This window comes from Eleutherodactylus coqui, chromosome 9 (assembly GCF_035609145.1).
Source record: "Eleutherodactylus coqui strain aEleCoq1 chromosome 9, aEleCoq1.hap1, whole genome shotgun sequence".
NCBI classification, from domain to species: Eukaryota; Metazoa; Chordata; class Amphibia; order Anura; family Eleutherodactylidae; genus Eleutherodactylus; species Eleutherodactylus coqui.
The window spans coordinates 124,514,164-124,539,513 of record NC_089845.1 but is presented as its reverse complement, the minus strand read 5'-3'; the positions used below and the strand labels follow the sequence as shown (position 1 = coordinate 124,539,513).

Genomic DNA, 25,350 nt, shown 5'->3' with positions numbered 1-25,350 from the left:
AGGCAGGGCTCACATAAACAGGTCAGATTTTGCATGTACCTACGATCCATCGCGGAAAGTAATTGCACATGATCGCGGACGTGTGTGGCTTTCCGTGCATGCACAATGCATATTCTGCGCTGAAGAAATCGCTCTCGCATGCAGTCGCTGGTGGGATCCGCAATGCCTACCCACAAGTGCGAAGAAAAACTTGAATACATGCCTTTCAATGCCCACGCTTTATTGCGGATCTAACGAACAGACAGCGATCACGAAATACGCAATTCAAATCCGTTCATGTCACATGAGAATAATTTCAATGCGTATTATACGTGCATAGTATGTGGTGATTTTCATTGATCCAGTCACACTTTTGTATATTCATTGTGTATGATACGCAAGTAAAAAAGAAGGCAGCATGTTCTATTTTACTGCGTATTACTGCCAATAGAGCCCTATTGTTCTCTATGGGTATGTACTTAACGCAGTACGTATGCTATTACACATAATGTCGCTAAGTGACAGAGTGGAAAGTACTAAAAAAAATATATATATATTTTTTAAGTTTGCCAATGGAGGATAATTGCCTAAGGGCTTTGTGGATGAAGGTAGTCAATTTAAAATGAATTCTGTATTTAACGGGCAGCCAGTGCAGTGACCGGCACAGGGCAGAGGCATCCGATTAGCAGCTGGACTGGAAGATGAGCCTGGCTGCCGCATTCAGGATGGATTGGAGAGGGTAGAGTCTGGTGCAGGGGAGGCCGATCAGCAATGAGTTGCAATAAACAAGGTGGGAGTGGATGAAGGGCAACAGTTAGCGTTTTTAGAGTGTCCACGGTGAGACAAGAGCGGATTCTTGCGATGTTCTTGAGGTGCAGCTGACATGTTCGGGCCAGAGATTGGATGTAGGGGGTAAAGGAGAGATCGGTGTAGAATATGACCTTAAGGCAGCGGGCATGCTGTCTGGGAGTTATGGCGTTGCCACACACTGATATAGAGAGGTCAGGATCGTCAGTTAGTAGAGGGCGGAAATATCAGGTGGTCACTTTTAGAGAGGTTTAGTTTTAGGTAGAGAGAGGACATAGTGTTAGAGACAGCGGACAGACAATCAATGATATTTTGGAGGAAAGGTGCAGAGATGTCACGGGAAGAGGTGTATAGTTGCGAGAACAAAGCAGCTGCATTGTTCTCGAAGCTTTCAGCTGCTCTCCCACTAAGAACTGTCAGCGGGATACTAGCTGAAAGAATGCCATCAGCGATGCCCATTGAGAAAATCAGTGTGCGGCGCTGATAAGTCATTGGTGATTTCTAGCTTGCTAGAAATCACCGATAAACGAATCGTGCACGATGGCAGCGCATTTAGACGCAACGGTTATCGCTCAAAAGATGGCTTTTGAGCGATAATCGTTGAGTTTAAATGGGTCTTTAGTGCATACACTGATATAAAGCCATATTACATTTATCTGTGGTGTGGTTGATCTCATTACCTTATGATTTTACATAGCTGCCCTATGACATAATTCACATCACAACCTGCAAAGTAAGCTCCAATTCGTCCTACCCGATTGTGTTTCTGAGATCTAGACTCCTTGACGTCACTCTCAGGGTTTACACTTTGCATCGGCTGGGTCAGTTTGCTGCTTAAAGATGCTCCCCGGTCTCTGGATGTCGGTCTGACTGCGGATGGCGCTTGCGCTGCCCTTTCCGATCGAGGTCTGGTTACTCTAGTGCTTGCATTAGGGCCACTGCTTTCACTAGTGAGAGACAGTAGCGAGTCCGAGCTTTCAGATTTAGCAAGCCTGGATTCAAGACAACAAACATAAAATACATTTAATACCAAAAAACACATCAAAACCAACAACTAGCTACACTTTAATGACTAACCAAGATGCATGCAAAGCCAATGGTCTGCTATGAATAGGAGCCAGATGCCCAGAATTCCTGGGAATATTCTAACAGACATATACCTTTTGCTTGCAATCAACCCATCTAGGTCCCTGGAGCGGCGTTTGAGCCTCAGCGGGTCGGCGCCTTGCAAGGATTCCCCATCTGGAACACTTCCTGGCTCAGAGAGAACCGCTGGAGAAGGAAGAGGGCTGAGGACAAAAGGGACCGGACAGCATTCTCGTGTGCACGTTGTCTGGGTTTCGTAGCGAATGAGACGCGACTGTAGTTCCGAGAAAGCTACATCCCGATCTAGAGCCTTCCGCTTATCGAGACAATATCTAAGTGGGAGAAAACAAACAAGGTTACTGATTAGTGATTGATTTAAAAGGGCAACAACAGTAAGGCCGCTCTCATATAGGAGGTTTCTTCTGCGTTTTCAGCGCTAAACACTGTCGATCGCTACCATTTCAATGGGGCTTCTCAGACAAGCGTTAAAACGCAGGCTCCATTCAGAATCAGCACACAATGCTGGACAACGTCATCCAGAAAAATGCCGGAGGCCAACATGGAAGTTGGGCGGAGCAACTTATAATCAACGGAGTCCATCTTGTACCGTTCATTTCAATCATAGAAGAGATCCGGCTTTCTGATTTCCTGCTCTCACGATGTAACAAAACAATGGAATGCAGACGTAGAGCATAAACCAACAGCAGTCTTAAAAAGGACACAAACAGATTTTTCCATCCCCGCCTATGTGTACTGCAGCCACTTCCGCGCAGTACGGTGCGGTTTGAGTAACCATCTAGAGAGTGAGTTTCGTTTGTTTGTTTTTTTTCTTTGTTTCACATCTATCCCATAATGCATCAGCACAACATTAAAGGCTGTACCATTCCTGCCTGCTGGTGGATCAGTTTAATATAATCCTTATATAGTCAGGAGGATCAGCGGTGATCTCCTCTATTATACCTGTGTGACAGGAGCTATGTGATCATTATCAGTAACTGACAGGAGATTTTGTATCCCCCTCTAGGCAGTTTCTGAGGTAAGGATCATGTAACAGCATCACACAGACTGAGAAATGGACTAGTTTCAAAAAGCCGTAACCCAAGTAGATCTCAGCTGGTCAGAATTGCGATCACATGACCATCTGGGAAAAAAAAAAAAAAAAAGTTGTGAGTTTGACAGGAAAAAAACAAACAAAAAACTAACCAATGTAACACAGGCTCACATATATACTCAGGGAGCATATTAGCCTTTCACTCCCCAGCTCAGTACTATGGAGCAATTCCATCAACCTCATTGGTTCTGATTCACAACAATAGCAACCTGATTGGTTGTTTGGGTTCGCTGATTCAACCTGATTGGTTGTTGGGGCCAAGGTAGGGAGTAAAAGGCTAACATGCCTGGGGGATAGCTGCATAATGAATGAAGTAAAAAAATAAACTCACCGGAGTGGCTCTTTAAGCTTGCCATACATTTGACAATTTGGATGGCTGAAAAGGCCGACTTACACCATCTCCTGCCCACTAACTGCACCTATGTTTAGGTCTATCCTTGCAGCTCAGTCCCATTCACTTAAAGATTTGAATGACGCTGTAAGTTATACTGAAGGTGGCTTTACAGGGGACAACTATCAAATAGTTACACCATTGTTTGGTGACCGTTAGAGGAAAAACTTTGCGACAAACGAGAATTTATTTACAAGTCGCTCCAGCTTGCCGAGAAATAGTTGCTGGTGATTAATTATTGTGTTGAGTAAACAGGTAATTCTCATAGGTTCTTTTGATGGCTGGCCAACAACTTTGCAGGAAGGTGTGCGGGTGTTCAGCTTGCACCTCCCACCAAACGCCGTTTGGTACCCACTTTATGCTTATTGGGTACAGAAAACCACAAATACGTGCGAGTGATCCTTAACGGGACAGTCCCTAGTGGTCTTCAAAAAAAGCCTAAAAATCGTGGCTGTTTTTTTTTTCTGTAAACTCGCTGCAGCATGGACTGTTCAGTCAAAACAGCTGAAGACCATACTGAATGTAACTCGAAGACCGCTCCCATGTATTTATGTGCATTCAGTGGACTCGGCAACCAATAAGTGTGTGTCGGGAGCAGTAAGTCAAAATTTCAAATACATGCCCACTAAAGAACCCCCCCCCCCCCCAACTAGTCAAAAAAAACAAACAAAACTTACTCCAGTCCATGATAATGGCACTCTGATGCTTCTTCAAAAGGCAGAGCTCTCAGTTTCCGTGGGGTAAGTTCTGGTGTTAACAGGAAAGCATTATCACTGGAAGAGACAAAAAGTGGAATACAAATCGGGAGCCTAGGATATATTGACCTGTATTATATTTTACCACCATCTGGGGTTGTAAGGGATGAGTGCGTGTGCAGAGGTGGAAAAGCGCAGGGAACGAGAGGAGTCTAAGAAGTCGCAGTGTTAAATTCCGTAGATATGGGTTGTGGCTGAAATATGTCATCATGGCGGTCTGGGCCAGATGGAGCCGAAAAGAAATAAGTGAATTACTTAATATTTTTTTACGATGGAGTTCCCCAGAAATAAGCAGACCACAATGTGACCCAGTGACAATCAGTTTTGACTTCTCAGCAATGTTCAATTCCTGTAGTCACCTCAGTAGAAATGAAGCATTACTGGTGGTGTATTTTTCCATGGGAGCGCCGATTACACTGTATTCAGCTTAAAGCTCCATGGCAGAACAAAGGAGCTGAATGCAGAGAACAGACCACCTGCTCTTCTCAGCATATAGCGCCGGAGGCTCATTTACATGCAAATGAAGGTGATAAGCTGCTAATGGACATTAGTGTCCATTAGCAGTTTATGCAAAACAATTGCTCAAGGATCTTTTGAATGATTATCTTTGCGTGTAAATGGGTCTTTAGATGGTTAAAACAAACTATCAAGTAACTAAATTAAACATACAAAGGGCGATTTCCAGCAGTTGGTGCAGAAGAAAAGACCCCCTTAGTACAATAAATCACATCTCAAGACAACTTTACCAAGATCTGTCCCAAATGTGGATGGGCCATGCTGTATGAAGCATGACCGGAGGGACAGCAATCATCTGCTGGTACTCTATCACTTATTTACAATTTTCTGGGGATCATTTCTGAGGGGCGTGGGGGGAGGAGGAAATATAGGTCCTTCCTATCAGGTCCCTTAGTAAATACTTGTATCCCTCTCTGAAACAATTCTGAGCATACATCTTCTCACAAGTCTACACTGTCCTGTTCCTCTGTTACTACTGGAAATTCATAAATAAATTGATCAATATAGTAGAAAAGAAATAGACGCACATCCACATACTATACGTTAATCTGTAGCGTCTCAGTATTTACAAACATGAGGGTCTTTGTTACATTGTATAAGGTCACTAACCACTTCCCAATGCCCTATTTATACTGATGGTCTATCCCTACCCCACTGGGTGCAGCACCGCATGGCAACCCCCACTGCCACAATACAGCACCCACAAGAGGAGTAACCTGGCTGCCCAACACAACTGTTGCCAGGCTAAGGCCCCACGGATGTGGGTCATACTACTACAGACACAACAGCAGCTGCCACACAGCACCACACCATGGGAATGGGCCTCTAGAGGTTACCTTTCCATTATGAATAAATTGACAAGTGGATTTTACCAATCCATGCCAAACTGCAGTGGCTCACCCCCCACCACCACCACCCCACCCCCAAAAAAGAATGGTAACACGCAGTTGCCCATTTATTCATAAATTCCCTGTAGTAATCGTAGAGGAACAAAAGCACAGCACAATGTAGACTTATGAGAAGAGATTTCATACATTGAGCTCTGTAAAAGACAGATCCGGAAATCTTCTTTAAAGTATTTTTATTGCTTTTTTGTTAACATCACTTATACAATTCTTTCAACTGACTTGGATACCGCTATGAAAATACAACTTATGAAGATTAAACTGTAATATATCTGTCTGCTTCAAATAATAAACTTTCTATAACATCCAATTTCTTTCGTCTGCTGTAACTTGCAGTTAACTTTTGCAATAGGGGACGGGGTTAGTGAGGTAGGAGGGAGAGGGGAAGACAAACGGGGGGGGGGGGGGGGGGCAGGGTTAGTGCCAGGGCACTAGGTTGTGTACGTTGTTTTGTCGTAGGTACTCATGATTTATCCTTGTCACTCACATGAACCGGTATTTAACCACCTCAGGAATCTAGGGGTGTTGCGTATATCTATCCAAGCTGCCCACATTCGGTAGAACTGGTCATATCCTGTCACCTCCTCCGCCAGCCTAAGTCTCTCCATGCGTTCTATCTCATCCATCGCCCCCACCCAAGCGCTTCTGGGTATACCTGAACTCTGTTTCCAGAATCTCGGTATCACTTGCCTTGTAGCCATGATGAAGAATCTCAATAAACCTTTTTGGAGTGATGGAGCGTCACCTGATGAAATGGATAGGAGCGCCAGCTCAGGTGTTAATGTGAGTGGTTCTCTGCTTACTGCTACGAACAGGCGCTCCATGTCCTGCCAAATGGGTGCCACCATAGGGCACTCCCACCAGATGTGTAGCATTGAGCCCGCTCCTGCCCGGCAACGCCAGCATACGTTCGGGGATGAGGGGAACAATGCGTGTAGCTTCTCTGGAGTCATGTACCATCGTGATATGATCTTAAAATTTAGCTCTTGAAGCCTACTGGAGACAGACATTTTATGTGTGCGTTGGAATGCCCTACTCCAGAGCTCCTCGGGGACCGGCCTGCCCAGCGTCTCCTCCCAGGCTCTTATCCACCTGGGTTGATGACTTCCCAGGTTCTCGTCCAGTAACTGATTGTACAGTATTGAGACTGTGTGTCTAGGGGTTTCCGTGGCACAGCATAGTTTCTCGAAGGGAGTATAGCTCGTGTTCCATCCCGAGCTCGGTTTAATCTTTATTAGGTAGCTACGTATTTGAAGGTATTGCATCCATGAGCCCGGGGGGACCCCCCGTGATCCTCCCATGGACCCCAGGTCTCGCATGCCTCCAGGCTCTACCACTTCTCCCACCCTAGCCTCACTTTCTACTGGTATGAACCCCAGTCTACGCGTTGATAGTGTCGCCGGGATTTGAGGGTTCCCAACTAATGGTGTGAGAGGCCCCGGAACCCCCATCCTGCATCCTCCCCTCCATGCTCCCAGCATTGTTCGTATCATACTTGATGTGTCTGCCTTCCCCCAATTAGTATTCCCTGGAATCCAGAAAACCCCCCTTATCTCAACGACATTGTTTTCAGTCTCTATCTGCACCCAGAGTTTGTCTGTCTTGTGGTGGAATAAATCTAGGATTAAGGTGCCTATGGTCGCTTTATGGTATAAGCGCAAGTCTGGGAGTCCCACCCCCCCTTTTCCCTTCTGTTTTGTGAGACTCTTGTAGCTGAGTCTTTTGGACCCTCCCTTCCATATGAACCTGAGCAGTTGACTTCTCAGGCTGTTGAAGAAGCTACTCGGGGGGTTACATGGTGCAGTTTGGAAGATGTATAGTAATCTTGGAAGGATATCCATCTTGATTGTGTTCATTCTGCCAAACCATGATAAAGGGGCACCCGTCCATCTCTCCAGATCCCCTTTTAGGGTTGTTAGAATAGATTTATAGTTAAGCTCATATATCTGGGATAGGTCTGATGGGATATGGACCCCCAGGTATTTGAATGACTTGTATTTCCAGAGGAATGGGAAACCCGCTGCTAGGTCATCGGCCTCCCTTCTGGGAATCGTTATGTTGAGTATCACTGACTTCTGAGCATTGATTTTATAGTTACTGAGTTTGCCAAATATTGTAAATTCCTGCATGATGTTTGGAAGGCCTATTCGGGGTTCAGCCGCGTAGATTAGGAGATCGTCCGCGAAGAGTGAGGTTTTGTGTTCTTCCCCTCCCACCCTTATTCCTTTAATCGAGGGATTGCTCCTGATGGCATTAGCTAGTGTTTCCATCACTAGTATATAAAGGGTAGGGGACAGGGGGCACCCCTGGCGCGTACCGTTCTTGATCTCAAAGGGGTCAGATAGGTTACCATTGACCCTGACCTGTGCCGAGGGGCCTCTATATAGTGCCATAATCCAAGCTAATGTCCTGGGTCCCATTCCAACTTTCTGAAGTGTCGCCTCTAAGAATCTCCAGTTCACCCTGTCAAACGCTTTTTCTGCGTCGACAGAGAGCAAACATAGCGGTGTCTTCCTTCTCTTTGCCCAATCTATCAGGGACAAGGTCCTAACGGCGTTGTCTCTTGCCTCCCTTCCCGGTACGAAGCCAACCTGATCCCCGTGTATAAGTCGGGGTATCAGGGTGCTCAGCCTGTTTGCTATGAGTTTGGAGAAGACTTTTAAGTCGCAGTTTATGAGCGATATTGGGCGGTAGTTGCCACACGCTAGTGGGTCTTTTCCCGGTTTGGGGATTAAAACTATGTGTGCTTGCAGGGCCTGTGGAGGGAAGGGGCAGCCTCGAGACACCGCGTTGAAGGCCCTCAAGATCATGTCCGAGACCAAGCTCCCACATACCTTATAGAATCCTGGGGAGAACCCGTCCGGACCTGGGCTCTTCCCCTTTTTGATTCCTTTCAGTACCCGAGTGAGCTCTTCCTCCTCAAAATCTACCTCCATGGCCTGGGACTCCTCCGTAGAAAGGTGTCTCGTTACATGGAGCCCTAGGTACTCCTCTATCTTTTGTTTATGTTGGATGTCTGGTGCCCTCTGTGCTCCGGGGATGTTATACAGTGTGGAGTAAAATAGACGGAATTCTTCCATTATTTCCTGTGGGGAATGGACTCGTTTCCCTGATGAGGAATTGATGGAATGTATGTGTGGAGGGGCCGATCTAGGGTGTAACGCTCTAGCCAACCATCTGCCACTTTTATCACCATATTCATAGTAGCCGGCTTTGATTTTATCTCTTCTAGCTAGGGCTTTTTGATCCAAGATGTCTAAAATTTTGTGCCGGAGTTCTGATATTTCTGTTTGTAGGGCCGGGGTTGCTTGGGACTTATTTGACGTTTCCTTAGCATTTAAGTCCTTTATTAGCTGGGTCAGTCTTGCTGTCTGGTCTTTTTTGATTCTCGCTCCATGAGAAATGAACACCCCTCTCAATACGCATTTCAAAGTTTCCCATTTTATCGGGGCGGATGTGGGGTCGTTGGCATGGTCTATCTTGAAATTTTCTATTGTTTGTTTTATTTCGTTTAGGCAGGCCGTGTCTTTAAGCAAATGATCGTTAAGGCGCCATGTGGGTAGCTTCTTTTCTATACCCCCAGGACCCATGGATGCAAACACTGGGGAGTGATCTGACCATAGAGCTATGTCTAAGGAACACTGAGGATCCCCGTCGAGCAAGCTATGTGATACAAATATGTAATCAATTCTACTATAAGAATTATGTGCCACGGAATGGAAACTGTAATCGCGCTTACCCGGGTGGAGAGTGCGCCACAGGTCAATCAGGTTCATACTCGCTAACGTTTTCTGAACCCTACGGATGGCTGGTCTGGTGAGTGCCGAGCGTCCCGTGGAGGAGTCTAGTCGGGGGTCCATGCACATGTTGAAATCGCCTCCCAGTATAATCTGGGTCCCCTCTGCAAAGTCCACCAGTCCCCGAAGAGCTCTGGAGGCAAAAGCCACCTGTCCTTGATTAGGAAAATAAAAGTTAGCAATTGTGAGGATCCTGTTATCGATTGATATCTTAAGAAATATATATCTCCCATCTGTTCCTATCTCTTGAGACAGGATGACAGGTGTTATGGATTTGTGAAATGCTATGGAGACTCCACAGGTTTTATTCTCCGGGTGTGTGGCATGAACCCATAAGGGGTAGAATTTGTTTTTCCCACATTCCGGAGTTCCAGAACGTGGGAAGTGTGTTTCTTGCAGCATGGCTATCGTGACCCATTTCCTGTGGAGCCTATACAGCACCTGGTTCCTTTTGTTAGGACTGTTGAGCCCCTTTGTGTTAAAGGAGCATACGTTTATTCTCTCCATCCCGTCATGTGGGGGGGTGGTATTGTGGGTCGGCGAGTACCCCTGGTTGGGATCTTCTTCTTTCGGGACACAACCTAGATTGGGGGGAAGGAAGGGTCAAACACGAGGGTAAAGGGGAGGGGGAAAATAAGGGGAACATATATCCACTTATAACATTTTGAAATCTGGTCATTTCTGGCATAACGTGTGGTTCTAAACTAACTCTCAACATTCGACTAACGTCTTTGCAGCAACGCATTGCTGCGGTCCCTAGCGGGGGAGCGACTGAGTCCGGTCGGGTCTGGGTTCGGGCCTCGTCCACCCTCCCCACGGCGGCTGAAAAACATTGTGTAGGGCATCCAATCCTATAAATCACTTAGGTAGCATGAGGATAAAAGATAGAAGAGGGGGGGGAAGAGAAGAAGAGGGGGGGGGGGAGGGGGAAACACCAGAGATATAGATGAGAGGGGCGAGTCAAGAGCAGAGAGGGGCGGGCCCCCCCGCTTTGTCAGTTGGAATCTGCAGCCGGTCCCGGAGACACGGAAGGCGACGCAGCGTAGATTTCGGGAGTACAATGTCCGTGTTTTGTCGGGGACACCTTGCTCTTAGAGGACCTTCTATTCCCGTAGTGAATCTCTTGGTCTTTGGGTCCGAGCTGAAGTCTTTTAAATTATCTTATGATTGAGTCCATCATAGGATAGCGAGTCGGTGATTCTCTGCTTTCCTTTGGGTTGTTTCGTGTCCTCTTTGCTTTCTCTAGTCGGGGAGTATCCTGTTTGGGGTACTTTATCTGTGGGCTCTTGGTTGTTGGTCTCTATCGGTCTCACTTGGTCTTCTGCGGTAAGTGTCCACCACTTGCCACTGCCCCTTAGGTGGGGTAGTTGTGGGGTGACTCATTTTCTGCCATTCCGGAAGTGTGACCATTGGCAGTTTGAGGACCGTGAGGAATTTAGGGAGGTCTCCAAGAGATCTGAAGGTGGCTGTCTCGCTTCCTCTTCCAGCGACTAGTTGGAACGGATATCCCCAGCGGTAGGGAATCTCCCTCTCTTTTAGGAGTGCGAGTAATGGTCTAAGGGCTCTGCGTTGCTGTAACGTTTTCCTGGAAAGGTCGGGAAGAAACAGCAGATTTCTACCCCGGAATTTGATCGGTCCATTGTTTCTGATCTGGCGCAATATCTCCTCTTTCTCTTTGAAGAAATGGATTCGGCAAATCACGTCTCGTGGCTTCCCTGGGTCTATGGATTTTGGGCCCAAGGCCCTGTGGATCCTGTCAATTTCTATTATATCGTTCGGGGGTCTACTAAGGAGTTCACCGAAGCATTTGGTGGCCCAGTTCTCAAGGTGTTTATTTTCAATTTCTTCACTTAAACCTCGGATTCTAATATTATTCCGTCTGTGACGGTTCTCAATATCGTCTAGCTGGGTAGCTAGCTCTGCAATTTGGTTGGCGTGTTCGCTTAAAATATCGTGGTGTTCATTTATATATTGAAACATTTGTTCTTGTGTTTCTTCCGTTTCCTGCAGGCGGTGACCCATATGCTGAATTTCTTTCTGCAGGGATTCCAGCGCGGTCCTTTGTGAGGAAGCGAACTGTGCAAAGTGATTGTCTAGGTCCGCCTTGGTGGGGATTGATCTGAGGTGTTCCTTCCAGTCCCATTCATCTGTGGTGTTTTCTTTAGTTTGTTTGGGATTTCTCTTCTCTGCCTGGTCTTGGTTCATAATTGGAGTCTGTGTGTCTGTTTTCTGTGTGCTTTGTGGGTTCTTAGCATCAGTTGGAAGTTTAGCATAGCTGTGTTTATCCTTGTCTATGTTGCGCCTGCTTGGTTGCGGTGGGCTGTTGCTCTTTTCTGCCCCCCTTGATGGGCCCCTGGCTGGGGAGTCTGGCTGCCTCATTGGGCTTTGTGTGGTGGCCTGGGGACTTAGCATGTCCTTATTCTCTCCCCTTCCAGGGGGTATGGGTGAGGGTCCAGGTGTGGTTGCCCACTCCTCCCCCCCCTCCCAGGTATGGTCCCTGGGTGAGGGTGACCTTTCTGTGCTCCCCCCTGCACTGTGGGGTCTTGGGCTGGCCCTTCTGGTGATGGGGGGGCTAATGTGCGATCCCTCCCCAGTGCCTGTGCTGTTCACTGTCCCCCACCGTGACTCCCGGGCTCCCGCCGCGTCTCTCCGCACCCGCAGGCCTCTGTGCACCTCCACTTCCGGTTCGGAGGTCATGGAAGATGGCCGCCGGACCCTGACTTCCGGCGCGGCTCTCCGCTCTCCCGGCTTCGGCGTCGGCTCCCGGCTCCTCTCCACCGCTGGTAAGTGGATCTCTGGACGTGGGCGGAGGTCCGGAGTCACCGCCGGGGGGGTCCCCGGTACTGCCTGTGTACCCGGCGCGCGGGATGTTCGCGCGCATTCTTCCGGCGCCATCTTGCCTTCCTCCGTTCCCACCGCTCGGTCCGCTGTACCTTGTGGGCTCGTGGGATCTTCTCCTCTTGATGGGGAGCCGTCTTCTACGTCCTGTCCTGCCGCATCTTCTGTTCGGCGTCTTCTCCCCCTCTCCTCCGCTGCTCCCTCTGGGTCTTTTGGGATCGCTCCCTCTTCTCTCGTCATGCGGCGCTCGCCGCCGGCGGTCATGTAACGGTCCAGGGGCCCGGAGTCTTCCTCCCTGGACCTGTTAGTGTTGGTTCCCCCTCTTCTCCTTCCCATGGCTGCGTTTGGGGAGTCTTCAGGTGGTTGGATGCCTCTTTTTCTGGCTTTATTTGCCGCGGGGAAGACGGAGCGCAGGCACCTCACGTCTTAACCCTCCATCGGTCAGGCCACGCCCCCCCAGATCCGGAAATCTTAATAAACGTGACACATGTGCGGCCATTCTGAAATCTATGCCAGTTATGAGCTGACAGAGTTCAGCTGCAGGTACACCAATTTCTAATAGTAAATTATAGTAAAATGTGATGCTATGCCCCCTTTTAACTCCTACTCGCTTTTAGTAAAAAGTGGCGAACAGGGTGCAAAAAGGCAGAAAAGCAGGACTGCCGCAAAAATTAACAACTTTTTAATGCTTGAAAATTGATGTAAAAAGGATTGCAAATTTCCCCAGGATGCAAAAGACAGAAGATAATCAGTTGTACCAACGGTAACAAACTTTAGTGAGACACTTGTTGTCATTTTCAATCTACACTTTGTTTTCCTCACAATGCTACAACGTGGAACCATTTAGCGGAATACTTCTGAACTCTGTACATTTCAAAAAGTTGGAAAACTGTAACAAATAGGAACTAGAAGTAATTAATAGATTCCGTAGCGACATCTAGTGCCCACAACGAAGCACTGCAGGTGTTGCTATCGTTTTTGGCAAGTCTCAAGTGTATCAAATATTTTAATTTACTGCTGGAATAATTATAGGAGAGTGGAATGACAAGTTGCATGTTACTACCTCAGCATGAACAGCTTTTCCAAACTAAATAAGGAGAGGGGGTATAAAAGTGGAGCTGGAGAGATAACTGGAGCCTAGAAGCAGAGTGCAGCCCCATCCATTTCACCAAGCGTACACAGCAAGCTCCGCAGGTTATCAATATTGAAATGACCCCCTCATAATAAAAAAACCCAAAGGATATTTCCAGGGTAAGACTTTTGTAGCCTCTGGTTTAACCCTCTCATGGCCAGGCCTTTTTTCTCTCTGTATTTCCCCCATAAGCAACACCGCTAACCTGCACTATTGTGATCAGGCTACTTGGTGGCGTCATAGGACCCATTTTTGCTCTTTTCTGCCTGAAGATTGGCAAGGTCATGGCAAGTCTGTCTTTTCACTACTCCCTTGCCGTACATACCCACCAGAAAGACTCCCTCCTCTCCCCTCTGGCAGCTGTGAATCTAGTTCTCATTCAGCCATCTTCCCCCTCTGGCAGCTGTAATTACAGACCACAGTAAGTTTCCCCTAGATATAGTTAGGGCCCTTTTAAACTAAATGATTATTGTGCAAATAATTGTTGAATTGGCAAAAGTTAGTAATCATTCAGTGTAAACATGGTTAATTATTGAATGATAATTTGCTTGCATATCGTTGGTCGTTCATTTTACGCAGACATAAAAATCATTAGCCATTTGCCAGTCTTTGTAAAGAAAAAAAAAAATGGTCGTTCAGTTGTTCGCAAACCATTCCGAAGCATTTCCAAACCCCCCTGACAAAAAGTGGAAAAATAAAAACAAACGATGTGCCATGGAGCCTGGAGGAGTGAAAATAACTAGTACTTGCTTGCTCATAGGTCCCTCCTCAGAAGGAGTCTTCTCACTGTATACCATTTTTATACATTTTCACCATTGTGTTCTGCACACTGCAGCTGGAGGGGCTATACAGGATGGTGGATTGATGGAATCTAGTTCTACGTAATTAATTTGGATCCTTACCCTCTCTGAACCTGCAGAGGTTGGAGTTCCCCAACTGCTGCACCTTGTGGAGTGAAGTATTTCAGTAATTCCTTAGCATCCAGCAGAGTAATCACTTCTTTCTGATTATCCTTCCGGCCGAGCAGCTGATCTGCTGAACTGGAGAGTATAGAGGCCCTGAAGAGAAGCAGAGAAATGGATGCTAATATATAGAACAGACTATCAGCATAATGATACATACTGTACTTAAAGGCTATGGAAACCTTTGTGCATGAAAAATCAATATGCACATCAGACTAAGTCACAGTGAAAAAAGTGATGCACTTATTAGGTTTTTGTATTGAGTTTTCCTTCTTGTTTATCTAGAAAGCCTCATACTTGCTTCACAGGCTCTACTACATTCAAGTTTCTGGCTGAGGGCCATTTCCATCACTAATCAGCTGGTCTTTCACATAAAAATACACAAAATCTCAGCTCCCACTCAGTACTACACAGCTCTCTTCATCCTCCCTCTGAGCAGCTGCAGTTCAGTTTCTCATCACTGCTGATAAAGCAAAAAAAAAAATTCACCAGGAGTGAATTACAGCCCTCTGGTAATAGTAGCTTTCTCTGCTCTGTCTTACTGAACTCCTCCACCATTCCTCGGCGCTATCACACAGCCCTCTGTAATAGTAGCTTTTTCTGCACCATTCCCCAACACTATCATACTCTAATAGCTCAGTGGAATGGCAATGAATGCACATCTATAGCAAGGGAGCAGGCATGGGGAGGAACTGTCTGTTTACTCTAAGGGCTCATTCACACTGACATGTTTTTCAGTCCATGAAAACGCAGCTATTCACAGACAGAACACCATCTATTTCCTGTGTATTTTGGCACTTCCGCTTCTTTTGCGTATTTATGCGCGCAAAAAAAATTACGTAGATGGTCCATTGTTTTGATGCACAAATACGCAGGTTTCCGGTGTATTGACTGCATAGTCGCGGTGGTCCATTCAGTTCTCTGGTCTATTTCGGTGTGCAACACGCATCAAAATAACTTATATGGCATTTTTTCCCCCACAGGACCAAAAATCATGAGACAAAATATGCAGATTTGAATGACCCATTGAAATGACTGTGTTCTAGGCACTGCGTATTACGCACGTAAAAAGAAAACCCACAACGTATTTACGCCCATATGAACGAGACCTAACAGAAAGTGCTAAGATTTGAGTCATGCAGTCTGCAGTGCTTTGAAAAACAATACAAGCCCAGAAATTAATCTAAGACTTTTTGTAATTTGATTTTCATGAAAAATTTCAATTTCCACACTGATCAAGTGTACGTAACCTTTAAAGTGACCCTCCAGTCAAGGGCTCAAAGTTGATCTGCAAGTCATAACATATGGAGGACACTTACCCGCTACTTATTTTTGCTCAGATCTTGCACTGTGACTACTTTTTAGCTCATCTTTATTTGGACAGTTAGGATTCGTTAAGATGTGTTACTGTGAATTAGCTTAAGTGTCTAATCTCTGCCTCCTCTGCAACTTGAACCAATGAGGAGACAGTGGGTGTGTCCCAGACACTTCATATTAGGCACTTTAACTATAGGTACAGATTAAAAGGTCCTATATTTAGGACCAACATGAAAAGACCACAAACAAATATACTTCTCCAATTTAGGCTACAAGCCAGTATTGAAGAAATGTCCAAAAATACACAATGGAACCGCTCAGGGCCAAGCGGTCCTGTGTATTTGGATTAGTATTAGAGTGATACACGTGTGTCAATTTAAGTCACTATAGAGCGCAACCAGACTAATCCCATCAGTGATCGTTCTCCATCTATGATGCTGCAATGGAAATCTGCCGGTTGCCACATAGATCGAGTACTGATATTCGGGTAAAGTTGTGTATACTCTTAGCACAACGGCTGTTGTACACGTTGCTCTGTTCTGTGAATCGCTTTATATAACAAGTTCTACGTGTTTCGTCATGTATAACTCATCAGGAACCAAAATTGGTTTGAGGAAACAGAACTGGCTATGAGAAATGGACACCAGAAATGGCTTAATATAGCCTATGAGATGCCCACACGGGGCGAACCTCTACTGCTCTGTACTATGGCTAGCTATGAAAAGGTATAGGTGGGGTTAATCTGATAGTTGCCCCAGGTGCTAAAATAGCTACCAACCTAACCTGTAGCTAGCTATCTATGTTTAGATGAGGTTAGCTGAAGTGGCTATCTATGATGCATGTGGTGCATCAAAAGACTGCTTGCCCTAATAACCCCAAAAGCCCAATGCCCAAAATAACAAAGCAGCAACAGCAGACTCCCCTGCCCAGATGGGGCAATGTCCTACTACTAAAAAGTTATCAGATTAACCCCTTCCTTTGCACGCAGGTTTGGCCATTTTTCAAATCTGACGTTTTTTAGATGTTATCCATATCCTCTGGGTCAGTGTGGTTGTGGTTCTTTTCTTTTATTTGTATTTTTCCTATTACAGGATTTAACTGGTAAAATTGCGTTTTTTGTTTCGTTTTTTTTTTTAAGGGAAGGTGGGAGTTAGTGTGAAAACATTTATTTCAAACCACATTTGTTCATCCCACAAAGAACTTTAATACAAGATCCATTGATCGCTTAGATAAAACGCTTTACTACATATGTCATGTTCATCACTGACACTACAGCCTGTAGTGATGAACTGACACTGACAGGCCACCATACATAACAAATGGAGATCAGATGCTGACCTCCAGGTCTGCCATGGCAACCATAGGCACCCAATGATCTCATTGCGGAAATGCTGATGGGTAGAAGGAAGGAGCCTTCTACAAACCCTGCAGATGCCGTCTGCAGAAACTGCGGCATCTAAAGTATTAAATCACCAGGATTGGAGTCAAGCTCCATTCTGGTGGTTGCAGCGGGACCGCAGATGTAAGTAACAGCCGTCGTCCCGCCCCGATTACTCAGGGCTCAGCTTCGGTACCACTGGCCGGCTGTACTGTACGGTGAATGTCGGGAAGGGGTTAATGAAAGCACTTACCTAATCCTCTGCTTTATTTTCTCAAGATTTTCCAGGTTCTGCAGAACATTTCTTTCCGGCCATTCAGAGGAGTTCGTCTGGCAGAACAAGCTTATGTTTGAGCCTTAAATACATAAAACATTATAGAATGAATATAGTTAATACAGACAATACAGTTAATCCCGTTAGATACGGTCATACAAGTCAGATTCCCGTAGGACAAATCCTGTGCGTTTACAAGCGGATCGGATCCATGGCCGACACTGCGACTTCTGCAGCAGATGTGCAGTTCGATGTGACGTGGATTTGCACAAGTATCAGCCACATTCAGTGACACTAATCAGCCAATTAGTGTATGTATTTTTTTTTTTTTTAAACAGAGCAAAGCTGAGAAGTGAGCAGCAAATTGAAGTGTCAGCCTATAGTGTGCTCTCTAGTGGTCAGTATGAAAACTGCAACATTGACCCCTTAACAACCGCCCATATGCCTTTTGACAGCGGCTGATCAGAGGCCTTATTTTGATGCATCTGCTTTTTACGGTGCTGCATCAGAAACCTGTCATGGGTCTCCCGTGCCAGGGGTAGTGGGTGCTTGGATGACAGCAGGGCCCGAAGAAACCACGGATCCCTGCTGTTTAACTCTTTACAAATCGCTAGTCAATGCAACAGTGGCATGTAAAGGGCTGACAGAGGACAGGACCTACCACTTTCACCCATCAAACCACCACAATGTCATTGCAGGATCCTGATAGGTTGCTATGGCACCTGGAGGCTTGAAGATGGCCTCTGGATCTGCCACGTATGATGCACTGCTATACTGAAGTACAGTAGTGTATAAGAACAGTGAAAAGGAGTGAAAATCAAGTCCTGTAGTCGGACAAAAAGTAGAAGAAAACACACCCACACACACCCACCCACACCCACCCACCCACACACACCCACACCCCCACACACCCCCACCCACACCCACACCCACCCACACCCACCCACACCCACACACACACACCCACACCCACACACACCCACACCCACACACACCCACACCCACACACACACACACACACCCACACACACACACACACACACCCACACACACACACACACACCCACACACACCCACACACCCACACCCACACACACACACCCACACACACACACCCACACACACCCACACACACCCACACACACCCACACACAACCCCGCCTTTTTCCTTTAGGCCTGCAGCGGATTTTGGCTGTGAGCCCAGCCAGTGACCTTGCGTACCTCCCTACAGTGTACGGCGGATGACCACGGAGGCTCACAGGTGGTCGCGCTCAATACAGTTTTTTTTTGTTTGTATTTCCCGCACCATCGCTTAGCGAGGACGCTGGTACCCACAGCCCATACGTAATGTTCATTGCATATGGGCTGCGAGTCGGACGCCTCCATTGACATCAATGAAGACGGCCCACACGGTTTCCACGATAAAATAGAGAATGCTGTGATTTTTCTTCTGCTCGCGGAATTCCCCAATCATATCTGGGACTAAAGAAAAATTTGAAAATGCATGACTTAATGCCTGCTTTTTACTGCGGAAAGTCCTTACGGACGCTGATAGCAGAATCCCCAATTCAAAACCGCCTGTGTATGTAAAAAATAACACTCCAAAAAATTAATCACACCACCACAAATTTGCTATCCTATGACAAACATAAAATGTCTTTATTAGTATACGCTTTACCCCATGGGTACGATTTCCCTCACATTGGTGAATAGGTTTACCAGCTGATACTCATTCAATGGTTAAGTCTGGAGACCAATGTCAGTGCCCATGATTGGTAGACCTGGGGGAGGGGTGGACAACTATAACATGTCATATCCTTCTGTATCCTTTAAAGCTTTGGATTTCTAATGTGAAGTTCTACTATGCGTAAAGCTGCATGACAGACGAAACACGTCAGCCTGTTTTTAATGTGTTTTTGTTTTTTTTTTAAAAGAATTTTTTAAAAAGAATACCGCTCATATGTCGATGGAAAAAATGAAAAAAGTCAATGATGAGAAGAAAAAAAAAAAACACGAGTAAAACTGGTTGGTCATTAGGGTTATGTGGTAAATGATTCAGAGCGGTCGGCTCTGACCTCTGGGAGCCCCTGCTATCTCGTAAGCAGGCAAGTAAGGACATGTGAAACGTAAAAATGTTAATCGAGAGTCTGCTTGGATTTTTAGGGAAGACTTATTGTACCATGTGGATGCTGGACTGTTCTCTGCATATCCATTGATACCAGGGGTCTGACCGCTGTCATCTTGTGCATGCATGACCACGAAGATAGCTAGCTCATAGAAGAGAATGGAGTGGTGGCTGAATTCCACAATTCCATTCACCTGTGGCACTCCGAGTGCCACGTTCACAGGCAGGATCATGTAGAATGGGGTCTACAGATGGCCAATAAATGATGTTCAGATACAAAATCAGAAACCTGTCTGAATGTTACAGGCACTTACCTGTAGGGGGAGCTCTGTGTAGATTTGGTTCACAGCCCTGATTGAAAATTGTGCTGCTTAATTCGCAGTCAAATGTTCTCAGCACCTTCTCCCGGGTAAGCTTCAGCAAGGCTTTTAAGGAGGGGACACTGACGGGCTGCCCAGCTTCTTGTCTTTCTTGAAATGCAAATTAAAATAGAAGTTAAAATTCTGTAATGATTTTTTTGTCATGTAATAAAATCATCATCATCATCATCATCGACAAAAAAAAAAAAAAAAAAAAAAAAAAAAAAAAAAAAAAACACAAAAACACTCACTTGCAATTTAATAAAATGTAAAGAAAAAAAAAAAAAAACAACTTTCCATGAATTGCATTCACTTTTGATAAACAGTGACTGAGAAATTTTAATGCATTTTTCAATTTTGCAATTTTATCTCCACTGAAATAAACATGGAAAAACGCAGCCCAAAGTGGCGCTTCTTTTTTCCATTCTATTTTTTTTTTTTTTTTTTATAGGAAAGCTATACTTATTCAAAAAATCTCATTTACTAACATTACATATTAAGGGGAACCGGTCACCTCCCAACAGCACCATAAACTAAGTCATGGTGCCGTTAGGGCAGGTAACAGGGAGACGGGGGATGTATTTTTTTTCTGTACTCACCTGCACCTTGGTTCCTGCGGTGTCCCGCTCTGAAAGTCAGTTTTTAGAGCTGCTTGATCTTTAGAGGGGGACACCACGGGAACCAGAGAGTATAAAAAGACATTCCCGGCACCCTGTCACATCTAATAGCACCATAACTTAGTCGGTGGTGCAGTAGGCAGGTGATCGGTTCGGTTTAATGCTGCATTGTTATTTTCCACTGCATAAAAAAAAAAAAAAAAAAAAAAACAGTTTAGAGCAAACAAGGCGTATGGAAGTAGTCTTCAATGGGATCCACTTCAGGAAATGTAGAAAAATGTATTGTGTGTGACTCAAACCAATTTCTCTAATGATCTAATATATATTTTAGCCCGATGTGGTGGGGTTTGGTATTAAAAAAAAATAAAAATCTGCCCAAAGCAGCCAATCACAGCACAGCTTTCATTTCTTATACTGCTGAGGTAAAATGAAAGCTGCTCTGTCATTGGTTGCTATGGGCAACAAACTTTTTTTAGGCCGCTTTCATAAGAGTTTGGTGCCGGCTAGTGTTCTGTGACCCACCCTGTACAACAAACTCATGTCTCTCATCTACATCCACACAAGCGGCATGAAGCTCACACACAAGCCTACATGGTAAAATGTACACTTCATCAATCAGTTGCTGAGGTTCCACAAAAGGATTCCGAACTCATGTCCCCCAATATATAACGTCGAAGAGGAGCACTGAGCTACGCACGCAGAGAATGAGATAACAAAGAGCCGTTGAAAGTGGAGAAGAGCAAGTATGGATGCCTCTATATAGATTACAGTCGCTATCCCGGGACGGGCATTCTGCTGGTATGGAATATATAGATTGGCTCCACACACACCATAAACCTGTTGCACACTGTTCTCCAATACGTTTGTCCAGCGGTCCGTCTCGGGCAGTTGTGCGCATCTATTAAGTACTTACGGAGATACTCGTTGACCACTAACGCCTGAGCTTCAGCCAAACATTTCTCTCTCTTCATGAGGCGATCACCATGGAAATGTGGGAGAGTCGTCAATGTACCAAGACCTGGGAGAAAGAAAGAACATCTCAGTTAATGTTGCTGCTTAAGTGTGGTTCCACACAGGCGTACCTGCGCATGCACAGCACAGAATAGAACGTATTGTTTTCAATGGGTTAATCCTCACTTTAGCTTTCGCGCATGCATTTCACGTGCACAAAAAATAAAAAATAAATAAAAATCAGCATGCTTTATTTTCGTGCACATTTGCGCACCAAAAAGGTCCTATAGGAGTCATTGGTGAGGGAAGAGGGGAGAATGGGGGAGGTATGGGAAAGTGGAACACAACGGGACTAATTAGGCTAAATAGCCTTTTAACCCGGGGTGCGGCTATGTCCCACGCCCACGTAAACGGTCTAGGTCAGCACGAGAAGTTCAGTAAGACACGCAGACATGCACGTCATAGTGCAACGTTCACGGTGCAAAAAAGTCACGCTAGCTCATGCATGTTTGTATATACGCGCGTGGGAAGCCACCCTAAGGCCTCATGTCCACTAGCTAAATGGAATTGCGGATTCCGCAGCAGATTTTGCCCATAGGGAATCATTGGCCATCCGCGGTCCATTAAATTGATTTTTGCACCCACGGATGGCATTTTAAAAGAATTGCGTTTTTTACGCGCGGGAGAAAAAAACTCAGCATGCTCCATTCTGCCGCGGATTCTGCGCGGATCGGCAACATTGCTATCACATTGATAGCAATGTGCGCGGATACCTGCATGCAAAAAAAAAAAATACCATTTAAAGCAAATCTGCCGCGGAAATCCGCTGCAGATTCTGCACGGATCGTATTTTTTTGAGTGGACATGAGGCCTAAGGCTGTTTTTTTGTTTTTTTTTTTAATAGAGGGAGGGGATCTGCCATCAGATGTCAGTCTATAAGAGACTGTCCAGTTTAGAAAATCCCTTTTCATTCAGCGTTAACAGCGAGGGATCCCCGTTCAGGATCCTCATCTCCCGGCCATATAGTAGACAGTGGTTATAAATGGTGTCTTCCACTCTGGAGGACTTACCCTGTATCACACAGAGAACTCATTGATATAAATGTAATGCTTCATTTATCCTGTAGAGGCGCTATAGGGGGAAGGTTTAGGGCTCATTTACATGCACGTATGCAATTTCTGTCCATGATAAATGCACTGTTTTCAGTGCTTGTACATGCATGTATGGTTTTTACGTCCATGTGGCATCTCTGCTCACTACTTTTTTCACACGCAAAAAAAAAAAAAAAAAAAGTAAAGCTTTGCCACAGCAGAAAACAGTGCACAGAAAATCCGCAGTGAATACGGGTGCCAATGCATAGTCACTGCATTATTTTATTTTATCGTACACAGATTTTAATGGAAATTTTGGGCAGTAAACACGGACCTAAACAGGACGGGCTGAGATTTATTTATCATGTGCAACATTGAGCCACATAAAGGATGCATGAATTCTATACCAATGTAATGCGACGAGCGTCCCTATAATGCGCTGCCCCTATTCAGTCACTAAAGAAGTTGGCTAAATCCATCCGTGTCGATGGGCCCTTACAGCGAGGTTCCCTCCCATCACTGGAGATCTCACTGGGGATGTTTTCTCCAAAAGACCCCTTTTAACCCATAATAGTGTAGCTGAAATGTTATGGAAAGACCCTGCTGACTATTCGCTTACACAGCAGGAACATGAAAAATGGAGCCAAGAAGTATTTACTAAATAAGCAGGCAACAAAAACAAAGGCTGGAACTTCTTAATAAGGTGAAAACAAAGACACCAATTATATCAGCCACAGTCACTGCATCTCCAGGTGATAATTGACTAATTACATGGGTTTATGTAAACAAAGGATTAGGGTCTTAACTGTAGAGAGTGATTTTGGTTTTCCATTGAGCAATTATATATATTTAGTAGATTGTGCTGACGCACTTCGTAGGGTGTGGTATGATGCAACTGACATCACATGAGACCTCCTGTATCTGACATGAAGAAGAAAGTTGCTCCTACTGACCCCTGAGAACTCGAACTCTATATGCATTCTGCGTGGTTGGTTTGGGAAATATACACACAGCTGCATGAACCCACCAAAAGCTACTATTTTTGACCAGCCTATTCAGGTGTTCGGCTGCCTACACACGACTGGGTCGGATTCCGCATGCATTCCAGAATTAGAGTCTGTGCCTGGCTGGTGACCCCCGCGTACCTGTCTGTAGTCTTTCTGTACTGTGGAAGCGCTGGCTGGCGCACATGCACAGTGCAGATAATGCCGCGCCGTCGCTACGTGATGATGCGGATCCCACGACCTTTCCACAAGCTGTTTTACATAGCATGCTATGGCAGGTAATTGCTGCGGAATCAGGAGGCAGATGCCAGATGCCCACTCCAGATTCCGCAATGCACATCCAGCCGTATGCAGGCGGCCTTAATGGGATCCAGTGCAACAGCTTAATTAAAGAAGACTACGATTTTTACGATCCCCCCCCCCCCACCTAAACTAATAATGATAAAACCAGTCACCAGATTTTATTTTAAAAGGGCCTGTTCAGTTTACATATCCTATCATCGTTCACCCCATTAGTAAGTTCTGAGAATAGAGGGGTCCTCTGTTCAGGATCCTCATCTCCTGGTCATAGTGAGAGCAGTTACAGAGCGCACCTCTCTCTGTGGAGGACCCGTCCTGTCCTGTATTACACAGGCAACCCATCCACATGCATGGACACTGTGTAATGCATCATTTCTCCTGTGATGGCGCTGCAGGAGGATTGAACACTAACTGCCAGGTTGCTGGACAGGTTACAGAAGATCTCTGGGGATCCCTGCAGGGAAACACTTTTTGATCAACCTATCGTTAACGAGGACGTCAATATAAAGAATAGGCGATTCTCAGCATTTAGCCCATTTTGTACATTTTTCTTACAAAACCAGCCTTCTGCTACTCCTACAGGTGAAGCCAGGGCTGCATAACAGTAGAGGGCGCTCCAGCTGTGTCCGCACCTGTTCTCTCTTGGAGAGCGGCAGACAATGGTTTCCCCATTAGCATCTTAATAAGTGACTATTCCATATAATTTAATTTATCTTTAATAGTTTTATTTTGCTGACCAGTTTTGGTACATTTTGTCTGGACTGGGGGTGGGACGAGCGAGCGCCCTCCTTTATTACAGAAGCCGATCCACCGGTTCCTGGTTAATCAGGGCAGCATGTAATGTCTCAAACTTCCCGATCCGCACGGAGTGATATTAGTAGATTAGTCGTCTATGGGGACTCTTTTACATGTAGCAATAATTAGTTTGCCAGAGAAAACAAGCAAATGATGTCACATCATCGTGTTTGCTCATTCACTGGGACAGTCAGTTTAACCACCTAACGACCGCCCATGCGTCTTGACAGGAACCATTAAGGTGCTTTATCTGCAGCAGTCTTCGATTCTCTGTGTTTAACCCCTTACATGCCGTGGTCAGTGCGAGGACAACATATAAAGACTGACAGAAAGGGCTCCCTCTCTCACCCATCGGAACTCCGCGCTACAAATGCAGACACAATGGGTTGTTATGGCAATCAGGTCTGCCAGCTACGGTGGCCTATGAGGCCAACCCTCTGGCTGAGCTTCATAGGATTTCTAATACACAGCTATAACGGAAGTATAGTAGTGAACCAGAAAAATGATAAAAAAAAAGAGGTTCATATTCGAGTCCCCTGCATACCGGCCTGCATCATTTATTCAACATATATACTGCACGTGAATGCCATTAAAAAATCATCATGCAGAATTAGATGTTCTTAATCTCACCTCTAGAAAATAAGTGGAATAAAGAGCAAAGAAAATGTTATATGTTCCCCAAAAAATTGAATAAATGACGACTAGAGTACATCCCACATTTTGCACGCTGAAAGCTGCAAAAATAAAGCCCCTTGAGAAAATTTGCAGATTGCCCCCAATCCCTCTTAAAAAAAATAAAAGCCCTCATAGGGCCACAGCTACAGAAGAAGTTTAAAAAGTTATGGCTCCTGCAACGTAAT

The 25,350-nt window shown here is 45.5% G+C and overlaps 1 protein-coding gene across 1 annotated transcript in view; it reads right to left on the bottom strand.

Annotated features, from left to right (window-relative positions):
* MTBP (MDM2 binding protein) overlaps positions 1 to 25,350 on the bottom strand; it is a 62,744-nt gene that overhangs the window by 8,652 nt on the left and 28,742 nt on the right. Inside the window, exons 13-19 of the mRNA XM_066578462.1 lie at positions 21,263 to 21,367; positions 19,688 to 19,843; positions 17,228 to 17,330; positions 14,220 to 14,375; positions 4,052 to 4,147; positions 1,947 to 2,204; positions 1,541 to 1,778 (exon numbers count right to left, since the gene is read on the bottom strand). Of these exons, the coding sequence (XP_066434559.1) occupies positions 1,541 to 1,778; positions 1,947 to 2,204; positions 4,052 to 4,147; positions 14,220 to 14,375; positions 17,228 to 17,330; positions 19,688 to 19,843; positions 21,263 to 21,367 (1,112 nt within the window). The remainder of the gene's footprint in view (positions 1 to 1,540; positions 1,779 to 1,946; positions 2,205 to 4,051; positions 4,148 to 14,219; positions 14,376 to 17,227; positions 17,331 to 19,687; positions 19,844 to 21,262; positions 21,368 to 25,350) is intronic.